General features: G+C 41.2%; 1 protein-coding gene across 3 annotated transcripts in view; it reads left to right on the top strand.

Moving 5' to 3' along the window:
• UGDH (UDP-glucose 6-dehydrogenase) overlaps positions 1–2695 on the top strand; it is a 35107-nt gene extending 32412 nt beyond the window's left edge. For all 3 annotated transcript variants that reach the window (XM_080796751.1, XM_080796752.1, XM_080796753.1), the window contains one exon: positions 1311–2695. In XM_080796751.1, the coding sequence (XP_080652877.1) occupies positions 1311–1421 (111 nt within the window). In that variant the 3' untranslated portion in view covers positions 1422–2695. The remainder of the gene's footprint in view (positions 1–1310) is intronic.
• The last annotated feature ends 9800 nt before the right edge of the window (positions 2696–12495 follow it).

Below are 12495 nucleotides of genomic sequence, written 5' to 3'. Positions count from 1 at the left end.
ATTTATTTATTTATTTATTTATTTATTTATTTATTTTTAAAGATTTTATTTATTTATTTGACAGAGAAAGACACAGCGAGAGGCGAAACATAAAGTGGGAGAGGGAGAAGCAGGCTCCCTGCTGAGCAGCGAGCCCCAAATGGGGTTCATTCCCAGGATCCTGGGATCATGACCTGAGCTGAAGGCAGATGCTTAACAACTGAGCCACCCAGGCACCTCTGTAGTTAGGGATTTTAAAAAATAGGAAGAAAATTAGGAATGGAATCACTAAGTAAAGGGCATATATAAGTCATCGAGACAACTGATGAATACAAAGCAGAAGCCCTTTGAGTCAGAATTAAATATTAATTTTTAACTCAAAGGCACTTATGAAAATTCTATAGTATATTTTTGCTGGAGAGAGGAGCTAAAATTATGATCATTGAAGAAGCAGTGCCTTTAAAAATAAGATGAATGATTTTGGATATGTGAGGAACAGTTTAAAATGTGATATGCAAAATAAAAATAGACTACCATTTATTTATTGAAGGCTGACTTGTCTGTCAGACACAGTGCTGAGCACTTTATCTGCTTTAATCCATACCACAACCTTTTGAAATGAGTGGTCGTAACACCATTTATAAATGAGGAAGAAAGACCTAGAGAGCCTGGGTGGACGCAATTATCAGTCAGGAATCCAGCTGCGGCCTTTCAGTCTCTGAAGCCTGAATTCCTGAAATCTATGCTGTGACAGCTTATGCTAATTTCTTAGAATAAGGGAAGCAGACATGAGAAGAGAGTTTGAGAGAGAATGTGATTCCCCTGGAACCTGGTCTGTGAGTTGCTTTCATTCATGTGCGGAGACAATGGTGGCACGTGAGTCTGTCCTCTGTTTGAGGGCGTCTGGTGTCAGGAGTGGCAGGAGTAAGAGTCTCCAGACATGGCTAGGAAGAGGAAAGTGTAGATTGACTCTAGAAACATAAAAAACATGGAAGGAACCAAAGATCTTTCCTAGCAACCCAGACAACTGGAGACCCTCTTTTGTTTTTATTTTATTTTATTTATTTTTAAAGATTTATTCATTTATTTGACAGAGAGAGAAACAGGGAGAGAGGGAACACAAGCTGGGGGAGTGGGAGAGGGAGAAGCAGGCTTCTCGCCAAGCAGGGAGCCCGACGCGGGGCTAGATCCCACCCAGGTCCCTGGGACCATGACCTGAGCCGAAGGCCGACGCCCAAGAACTGAGCCACCCAGGCACCTCCCTCTTTTGCTTTTAAAAAGAGAAAAGTATACTCCAGATTTTCTTTCTAAAGTCTTTTTTTCTCCTCTAGATTGAAACAATTGGAAAAAAAGTGTCTTCAAAGAGAATTCCATATGCTCCTTCTGGGGAAATTCCAAAGTTCAGTCTTCAGGATCCACCGAACAAGAAACCCAGAGTATAAACATTGCCATTTTTATTTGTAATTTTTTTGGTACTTTAGGATAGCAGATATCTACCTGATATTAAATGATAAGCGAACAAAGTGTTTTTAAGGAAATAAGCTATTTTTTTAATAATCAAATTTATATTAGCTGTATGGGAATTACTGTATCTGGTATTATGAATCTAGAATATTTTTTACATATTTTTATAATGTTGTTACTTCAGTGATTGGGTGAGTGGTAAATAATCATGTCAGTTTTAGTGGTGTCAATTTTTGTAAAATAAAAATTAAACCTGAAACACTTTTTACTTTACAAAATGTCCGTAGGCAGCACTTTTAATATCACATTATAAGGGAAAAGGCACTCTTCGGTTTTTCTGATCATTGGTTTATTTACTTGTCATTTAATATGTATTTTAAATCATGAGATTGCTGTCCTAAATACTGGGCTAAACCTGCTACTCTTTCAAAAAGTGTCCTGGAGACATAGAGATTTCCAGCTTAACTGGGTAAGGCGTTTGCCAAGCCGTTTCCTGTCTCTCTGAACCTGGAAGGAGGATGCAGTGGACAGAATGGGGCCTTGTGTGCTTTTCTTTTTTTTTTTTTTTTCCTTTGGACGTGCTTAAAATATTTTCCCTATGCTTCCATGTTACTAGTGACACTACAAGTTTGGTTTGGGTAATGTTCCTTTGCTCCTTTTGTTTTAAGGAGCTGTGTTGTTTTTTTAATCCCCAGAAGATCATCACTGCTCAATTCCAATCAATTCAAATAAGACTAAAAGGCAATTTTATTTTTAACATGAAGAGAATATCAGTATTGGTCTAGTTTATTCTTCACATCTCATTTTTTCTCACCGATCACTATTTTTTTAGTTCAAGAGCCAAAAATATTTGTTACCTCTATTTTGTATTTTTATTTCTATAGCTTGTTGAAGTTTCCCCTTTTTCTTTAAATAAGAAAACCAATATAATCTCATGTATGAACTTAAAACAGTAGATTTTACAAATTCTGTATAGCATAACTCTAAAATGAGAATTTTAATATGTTTCTGTGTGCTTTTTTCTTATGTCTCTTATTGACTTTTATTTTCTCTTGTCCTTTATCATTATTGAAATATGTCAGATGTCCATCTGATGCTTGTGCTTTGCTGAGAATGTACAAATCAAGTAAACGATACAGTGTCATCCTTTAGAAATTTTGCAGCTCAGTAAGAATGCAGAGACAAATATACAGATGAGGACAGACATCTGTACTGATATCAAATTCATAAATAAAATATTCTCTATCAACAATTGCGTGGGTGTATTTTTTGTCATAGTGCAAGTAACAAATGAGTTATGACAGTCTGACATTAGACAGAAAAATATTACTCCTTACTTTTTTGAGAAAAGGGTATTACATCATTCAAATGATGTAAGAAAGGGTCGGAATTTAGCAAATAGATCACATATTGGCAAACCAAAGCTCATGGGCCAAATCTGGTCAGCCAAATGTAAGCTAAGAATGGTTTTCACATTTTTACATGATTACATTTTAAATGGTTATGTAAGTCCCCAATTTTGCCCCTTGGCCTGAAAAGCCTAAAAAAAAAAGCCTGGCTCTTTAAGAAAACGTTTGCAGATCAGAGTGAAAAAAACAAAACATCAGAAAGAAAAACACCAGAGTGATTGAACATAAAATGAATCCTTACTCAAAAGACCCTGAGGTGAGAAGGAACTTATTAATTAGAATTTGCTTTACATTCCTGCTTGAAAATATTCTTGTATTCTGCTTAATAACCTAATATCCCATTAAGGGGAATTATAACCCAAAGATTTCTTATGAAAGCAGATAGAATCAGGCACCGATTTTAGCTGCAGGATGCTTCAATGCCTAGGACTGATAAGTAAATAATTATGTATAAAGTATAGTTTTTCTTTTTTTTTAAGATTTTGTCTATTTATTCCACAGAGATCACAAGTAGGCATTGAGAGAGAGAGAGAGGGAAGCAGGCTCCCCACCGAGCAGAGAGCCCAACGCAGAGCTCAATCACAGGACCCTAAGATCACGAGCTGAGCCGAAGGCAGAGGCTCAACCCACTGAGCCACCCAGGCACCCCTAAAGTATAGTTATTGACTAAAAAGGGAAAATGGGGAAAAGATATAGAACCAGGTATACCTGCTATTTGTAATGGGAGGGGAAAAAAAAAAACAACCAGTAACTGGACAAGTAACTTAACACAGCAATTTGAGTCCTTTGTGTGAAAAGTTGCAAGAAGGTGGTTAGGTTTTTTCTCGCTACTAAGAAAATTAAAGACTGTGTGTGTGTGTGTGTGTGTGTGTGTGTGTGTGTGTGTGTTTTAAATGACATAAGGTTTCTATTTTTATTAGCTGGTATGTTTTGGATTAGGGCAATGAATACTGGTGAGTTTATTAACTGGGATTTACAATTGAAAATAATACAGGGACAACACCTGAGTGGCTCAATCAGTTAAGGGTTGAACTCAGCTTTGGCTCACGTCATGATCTTGGGGTTGTGAGATGGAGCCCTTCGTTGGGCTCCATGCTGGGCGTGGGGCCTGCTTGGGATTCCTTCTGCCCCTCTCCTACTCCTTTACTATAAAAAGGAATGAAGGAAGGGAGGGAGGGAGGGAGGAAACAATACAGGGATATGGCACAAAAGAAAACATTCAAATAGAGAAGCATATATAGAAAAGTGAAACCTGTCTCACAACATGTTCTCCAGAATGTGTCATTCCACTTAAGCTTTGAATCCTAACTGCACTACGGATTAGCATGTGATATTTTGGCTAAGTTACCTGAAAGCCTTATTTTCTTCACCTGTAAACTAGAGATAATTAACCTCTAACACGAAGAGTTGTTACAAAGATTATGTGAGATCAATGTTCACGCAAAGTTCTTACTGCACAGTGGCGGGCAGGTGACAGACATGGCCATTAGACACGGTAACAAGCTGGTCCCACTGAACCAGAGCCACGCGTAGGCGCTGGAATCACTAAGAGTATCGTAATTAACACAGTTTACGAAGCAGGCTCGATGCCAAGCCCTTTAGGTGCATCTTCTCATCTATTCCTCACATAAGTCCTTTGAGATGAGTTCTATCCCCATTTTCAGATAAAGGCAGAAAGCTGGAGAGATTAAGTAATTTGCTCAAGGTCACAGCCATTTGAATAGGAGCTTTTCTTGATGTTGAAAGCCTCCTCGTTTTAGAGGAGTGATGAAAAGAGTGAGCACCTGTGGCCTTAGACAGACTAAAGGAATACCACCCCAAGGAAAGAATCAGAAGGTAGACAGGGCAAAACTGAGGAGGGGAGTCCCTGCCCTTCATCCTCTTGGAGACTCCCAACTACCAGAAAGGAGTCTGAGGTTTGATAGGAGGCTGAGAAAAGAAAGGAGAGACGGTCAACACAGTGAAATTAAGGTCTAGCTGCCTATAAATCCACTGTATTCGCATTCAGGGAGCAATATTTAAACTATTTCAAATTAACTGTCTGTTCCCACTCTAAGGCAAATGCCATGAGGTGCTAAAAAATGGAGGGCAGGGGCACCTGGGTGGCTCAGTGGGTTAAAGCCTCTGCCTTCAGCCCAGGTTGTGATCCCAGGGTCCTGGGGTCAAGCCCCACATCGGGCTCTCTACTCAGCAGAGAGCCTGCTTCCCCCTCTCTCTCTGCCTGCCTCTCTGCCTACTTGTGATCTCTCGCTCTGTCAAATAAATAAATAAAATCTTAAAAAAAAAAAAATGGAGGGCAGGGGCACCTGGGTGACTCAGTCATTAAAGTGTCTGCCTTCAGCTCAGGTCATGATCCCAGGGTCCTGGGATTGAGCCCCACATCGGGCTCCTTGCTCCGCCAGAGGCCTGCTTCTCCTTCTCCCACTCCCCCTGCTTGTGTTCTCTCCCTTGTTGTGTCTTTCTCTGTCAAATAAATAAATAAAATCTTTAAAAAAAAATGGAGGTCCTAGGGGAATGAGAGCAATCTTGTGGAGAAGCGAAGACACCTACAGAAATAATTGATGAACTATGAGAATGGCCATAAATGATGAAAAGGAAATGCTATTTGGACACAAAGGTAACGTTCACTCCAGCTAAGGAAGAGAGGAAGGCTTCCTGGAGGCAGGATGGCATTTGAGGTGAGTCTTAGCAGACGTGATTTGGAAGGAAGGGATGGGTCGAATGAGCACGTCAGGGGCAGAACCAATGGAAGTGGAAAGACGGTCACAGGAACATTCAGACTGGTTTTTGGCAAAGCAAGTTGTCTTTTCTCTGGAGTTGAAAGGAGAATGAAGAGGAAGAGCTGATCTGGAAGCTCAGGCTGAGAACAGACGGTAGCTGAGTGGGGCTTCATGTAGTCATTAAAATGGAGACACCGGGCGCTACACAACACTGTGAACGTACTTAGTTCGTTCACTTACACTTTAAAATGGTTAAAGTGATAAAATGGAAACACTGAAGGTTCTCTTTTTAAAATGTAGTCACGGGGTGCCTGGGTGGCTCAGTGAGTTAAAGCCTCTGCCTTCAGCTCAAGTCATGATCCCAGGGTCCTGGGATCGAGCCCCACATCGGGCTCTCTGCTCCATGGAGAGCCTGCTTTCTCCTCTCTCTCTCTGCCTGCCTCTCTGCCTACTTGTGATCTCTGTCTGTCAAATAAATAAATAAAAATCTTTAAAAAAAAAAAAAAAGAAAAGAAAAATAAAATGTAGTCACTTTCTTAAAAACAAACAAACAAAAACCAGAGCATGCAGCCCCAAACTAGATGTTACCATATAATTTATTCATATTCTGGCCCTTAATTCAAGTTTTAGACCAAAACACAAGAAGAGATATATTAATGCCAGCCTTGCAAAGTAATATTTATAAATGACTTTGATTTTTTTAAATTTATTTATTTGAGAGAGAGAGAGAGAGAACACAAGCAAGCCAGGGGAGGGACAGAGGGAGAGGAGCAGACTCCCCACTGAGCAGGGAGCCCATCACAGGGCTCGATCTCGCAACCCTGAGATCAAGACCTGAACTTCTTCAAGTCGGTTGCTCAACAGACTGAGCCACCCAGGCGCTCCCGTAAATAACCTTTATTTATTTATTTATTTATTTATTTATTTATTTATTTAAGATTTTATTTATTTGACAGAGATCACAAATAGGCAGAGAGGCAGGCAAAGAGCGGGTGGGGGAAGCAGGCTCCCCGCTGAGCAGAGAACTGGATGCGGGGCTCCATCCCAGGACCCCGGGACCATGACCTGAGCCGAAGGCAGGGGCCTTAACCCACTGAGCCACCCAGGCGCCCCCGTAAATAACCTTTAAAGTTCAGAGGATAATTTGGATACAATGACCTCTTGCTTCCTTCTTCCCTTCCTTTTACTTAAATGCAGACAGAGAAAAAAACAGTATGTATTATTGTAGACCTGCATTTTACAATATACCGCTACTAACATGGAAGATTACTTTGAGGAGAATATACATTTTTTCTTAATTTTAATAGTTAAGAATTTATTTTAAAGGTGTTGGAATAAACCTTGTTTACAAATTATATTAGTTAGTATATATACTTGGCTGTTCTAACAGAGACCCCAAATTATGGTGTCTTTTGCAGAGCTGAAATACTTTTCTCTCTCCTAGAAGAGTCCATCCAGGCAGGTGGTCCAGGGCTGGTAGAGCGCTTTCATGGTCATACAGGTCTAGGTTTCTCCACCTCGTCGCTCTGCCGTCCTTGACACAAGTCTGGCTCAGGGTCCAAGATGGCTGCTCCAGGTCCACAGTCCTGTTCTCTTTCCGGCCAGCAGGGAGGAGGGGAAAGAAGGGAAAGGCGTGACCCACCCTTTGAGGACACAGTTAGACACATGAGAACAGTAACACAAATCATCTTTGTTCACGCACTGCTGCTCAAAACATAGCCTCATATTCACAACTAGCTGCAACGGAGTCTGGGAAATCTAATTTTTATCTTATTTACTTATTTTATTTTAAAGATTTTATTTATTTATTTGAGATAGCATGAGCAGGGGGAGGGGCAGAGGCAGAGGGAGAAGCAGGCTCACAGCAGGGAACCCAATGTGGGGCTCTATCCCGGGACCCTGGGATCATGACCTGAGCTGAAGGTTAATGCTTAACCCACTGAGCCACCCAGGCATTGCAAAGGAAGTTTAATGTTTAGCAGGATCACCGACTATATGCCAGCTAAAAATTCTAAAATTATAGGAGGGTTATAGAAATTGGGAACAATTAGCAGACTCTTACACATAAAATTAACATTTTCTTTGCTATTACTGCTGATGGTGGGGGATATAAAGTTTCATTTTAAAGGGATTTAAGTTTAGAAATTCAGTCAACTGTAAAAGAAAATTTAATACCATAGTTTTCATCGAGATGGGGTGAAAATTATGGAGGTTGTGTATGAGTGAGTAGAGCTTAGGAAACACACTGGGAGTTTTAATTAGTAACACTAAACTTAGGAAACTACCAGGGATGATAGTTTTTCTAACACTTAAAGACCATGCCTATGTAATGGCAAACATACAGATATAAAGTGAAAATTAGGTGTTAATAGTTCTCTAGCAATGATTTTCAAACCGTGACCCAAGCATCTCTACAGAGTTGTTTCAAGGACCCTGCAGATGACTGATTTAAATATAAATACATATATACACATGTAGATAATTACAGTATATATGTAAAACTACCTGCAAAGCTATTATTAAAAAGACAGCAAGCAGAGCTGTCTCTCAGCCTGGTATACTGAACACACACTTACATCCTCTCCTTTCTTAGAACCCCATTAAAATTATAGCAAGAGGGGGAAAATGCATAATCCAATAAAACAAAGAGAATAGGAAGGTGCCATCTGTGGTCAAGAGATTAAAAGAAATTTCTGGAGGGGTGCCTGGGTGGCTCAGTGGGTTAAAGCCTCTGCCTTCCGCTCAGGTCATGGTCTCAGGGTCCTGGAATCAGGCACCACATTGGGCTCTCTGCTTAGCAGGGAGCCTGCTTCCCTTCCTCTCTCTCTGCCTGCCTCTCTGCCTACTTGTGATCTCTGTCTGTCAAATAAATAAATAAAATCTTAAAAAAAAAAAAAAAGAAATTTCTGGAAAGCACTGAGCAGATAGATGTATACTCACTGAGAAGAGTTCCTTTCTGGAATATTGGCAGAGGGGGAGGCCCACAGAGGCCCTGCCCTGTGGAAAGCAGACCTTCTACCCAAAAGGATGTGGGAGAGAGAGGGACGCACTCAGGGGGCTTAACTGAGGGTCTTTAACTTCAGCCTTCTCACCCAGTCGTTCTCGAGAAGCTGAATGGCAGACAGCCTGCTGCGTTTACTCCTGTGTGACTACTTCTCCCAGCCCCCGGGGCCCAACCAAAACCAAAGCCAAAACCAAGAAACCAGTTGGGTTTGGGGACAGGGTTCCTCTCTAAAGAAATTGATTCAATTGTTTGGGGAGAACTAGAGCGATGACAATTGTCCTGCACGAGAACTAAGCCTTCTTCCTGCACTCTGAGTCCAACCCCACTTTGCCCTAAAGCAAAGCCAGCAAGTCAAAAGACGGTCTGGACTTCCGGTTACATGCGTTGAGTTTAACACACATGCACTATTCTCATTCTCCCCTGAATGAGAGGATGAGCTCTTACTCGAGCTTACTTACCAACATGGCGGTAAAAGAAAAATAAGGTAAAATGGCAGGAAAGGAATGAGAAAGCTGGAAACAGACAGTGAGAAAGGAGGCATGCATGGATGAGAGATGTCAATGAATTCTTACGTCAAAAGTACTGGGAGCCTAAGGAACTTAGGAAGAGTGAATAGAAACTTCACTGCCCATGTAAGGGACTGTTTCTTGGTATAGGTCATTGGCTCCTTGGGAGATCTCAAGGATTGGAAACACCATTTACCACAGAGGAAGGAGCCAAAGGGCTGAAAACAAAAGACTTCTGTGAAAGATCGTGCATGTTCTGAAGTCAGTTGGGCATGGTCTCTCTCCTCTCTTATAAGAAGAAACTACCTTTCCCACCCCTCACTCTCACAGGATATTAGAGGTTTATTTTCAGGAGGACTAGAGTCAGAAAATTTCAGATTTAGGGAGGGTGTTAGTGAGATGCCGGCCTAGAAACAAGGGAACTAATTAAAAGCCTGCATGCTGAACGGAGACCCACAGTCCCCTATCATCCTGCTTGCTTTTCCTCACCGGCTTCTGAGAAAGTCAGCAGCCAAGTTTGTAATGCTCAAGGCTATTTAAAGAAATATTATTGTCTTTTTAGACTTGAATGGCAGTGGAGAAATAATCCAAACATTCGGGAGTCCCTCATGGGGGAATCCAGCTCACCGCCCCCCGAAACACTACAGGGAGGCTCCCCACGCCACCCCCCCCCCAGATTCCTGTCAGCTTTAGGGCCGCTCTCACTTGCCCAGGATCACGGGATGCTGAGGAGAGCCTTCAACACAAAAGGCAGAGATAAAACAAAGGAAACAGACAGTGCTCAATGTGGAGAAGCACAACTTCAAAAGACTAATTATCCTCAGAGAGAAAAATAGAACTTGCAGCTAGGAAACAAGAACAGGATGGTATTTTAAAAAAGAAGAAAAAAAGGGATCATCAAACTCTTGAAAGTGAAAATGGGGGCGCCTGGGCGGCTCAGTTGTTTAAGCATCTGCCTCTGGCTCCTCTCATGATCTCAGCATCCTGGGATCGAACCCTGCATCGGGGTCTCCGCTCAGTGGCAAGACTGCTTCTCCCTCTGCCTCTGCGATTGCTTTCGCTGTCTCTAAAATAAATAAAGTCTTAAAAGAAAAAAAAAAAAAAAAAAGAAAGTGAAAATGCAGTGGCCCAAATTTTAGCAAGGGAATCATTGTCAGAGGAGATTTTCCTGGAAGCCCAACGTAAAATGGATTAAAATGGCATTTTATTAGCACGAATGTAGGTGAAGGCATGTGTAGCTGGAAACTTGGGGGAAGAAGGGCATGTTCTCACACCCCTGTCATGGCTGCTCCTGCTACTTTGCTCTACTTACATTCTGAATCCTTCTTTGGGATGTTATTCCCATTTTTCTGCAAAGTCACTGGTGTTCATGTTTGTTAATGTAACAATATTGATAATACTTCTGAAGTTAGATGCCTTCAGCTTCAAGTAGGAGAGACTCCTATTCAAACTGGTTTCATTTTTTTTTTTAAAGACTATTTCTCAGAGAGAGAGGGAGCGAGAGAGAGAATGAGAGAGCACAAGTAGGGGAAGCAGCAGCCAGAGGGAGAAGCAGTCTCCCCACCAAGCAAGGAGCCCGATGTGGGACTCGATCCCAGAACCTTGGGATTGTGACCTGAGCAGAAGGCATATGTTTAACAGACTGAGCCATCCAGGCACCCCAAAACTAGTTTCACTAATACAGATACTTATTATCTCACCAAAAAGGAAGTGGTTTTCAGGGTCGGCAGATTCAGTGGTTGGAAAAGGGGCTGGGACTCCTATGTTACTTGGTATCTTAAGAATTATGTGCATTGATCACTTTCATTTTCTTAAAAATGCCATTTGTGCTTGCTACAGAAAGAAAAAGATTCATACTGAAATGGGCACGTACCAAATTTTAATATATCGGAGACCACTGATGCATTCACTTTTCCTGCTCAATCAAGAATTTTTATATAGACCTCCTGTCATGTCTGTGCATTCAAACGTGCTTATTAATGGATCACTGTTCGGGAAGGTCAAAGCTCTGCCCTGGCTTAAGATTCAGGCCTGTCCATTCTTGTACGGTTGTGCAAGGGAGTGTAACTTTACACACGTTAAGCACAATCAAATGTCCAGCAAGACCCAGGAATTCGGTCACATGGTCTAGTCACGGCATAATGGCCAGTTATAGAATAAGGAGTGAAGAAATAAATCCAGAAGCTACAGTTTGTGATTCCACTTTGTTTTGTTGTTGTTGCTATTTTGTTGTTGTTGTTGTTTTTAAAGATTTTGAGAGAGAGACCGTGAGAGGGAGATATCACAAACAGGGGGGAGGGTAGAGGGAGAAGCAGACTCCCCACTGAGCAGAGAGCCCGATGTGGGACTCAAACCCAGGACCCTGGGATCATGACCCGAGCCAAAGGCAGACGCTTAACCAACTGAGCTACTCAGGAGTCCCAAGACAAAATTATTCTGCTAAAATATTTCATTACCATGCATCTACATTGTGCAAAATTAGGAAATATCCAGATTATCTCATAGAATCAGAATCTGAAAAGCAACCCGTTTTTCCTGTGAACAAAGATTTTTAAAAACTTTAAAGTTTTAAGCAGTCTCTACATCAAGTATGGGGGCTCGAACCTGCAACCCTGAGATCAAGAGTCATATGCTCCACTGACTGAGCAAATAGGTGCCTCTGAAATAACAGATTTTTTTTACTTATTTATTTTTTAATATAATTTTTATTTTTTTATTAACATATGTATTATTAGCCCCAGGGGTACGGGTCTGTGAATCGCCAGGTTTATACTTCACAGCACTCACCATAGCACATACCTTCCCCAATGTCCATAACCCCACCATCCTCTCCCTATCCCCCTCCCCAGGGCAACCCTCAGTTTGTTTTGTGAGACTAAGAGCCTTTTATAGTTTGTCTCCCTCCTGATCCCATCTTGTTTCATTTATTCTTTTCCTGCCCCCCCAAACCCCCCACTTGCCTCTCTACTTCCTCATATCAGGGAGATCATATGATAATGGTCTTTCTCTGATTGACTTATTTCGCTAGGCATAATAGCCTCTAGTTCCATCCACATCGTCTCAAATGGCAAGTGAAATAACAGATTTTAAGGAGGCAGTTGCCAGAGATGTTTCAAGTTGGGTTAATTTTACACAGCAAAATTTACTGGGATCTATAAAGAAACTAAGGCAAAGCATATATAGCTCCCCCCTGGGTTAAATGAAAATGTAACTCATGCTCAAAGTTATGCATTACTTTTATAAAAAATATATTAGTTTGCCCATTTAAAAATTCAAAATAGAATTGGCCATCCATATTACATATTTTACAATTTAGCTGTCTAAAAACTTCCTTTGCAAGAATGTAAGTAGCAAAAACAGGATTTAGAGTCTAAAGATGAAGTTGAGTTCTAGTACCTAGGAAAGAAAATCCC

Source organism: Martes martes (assembly GCF_963455335.1).
Source record: "Martes martes genome assembly, chromosome: 2".
Classification (NCBI taxonomy): Eukaryota; Metazoa; Chordata; class Mammalia; order Carnivora; family Mustelidae; genus Martes; species Martes martes.
This window is presented reverse-complemented; position numbering and strand designations above follow the sequence as displayed.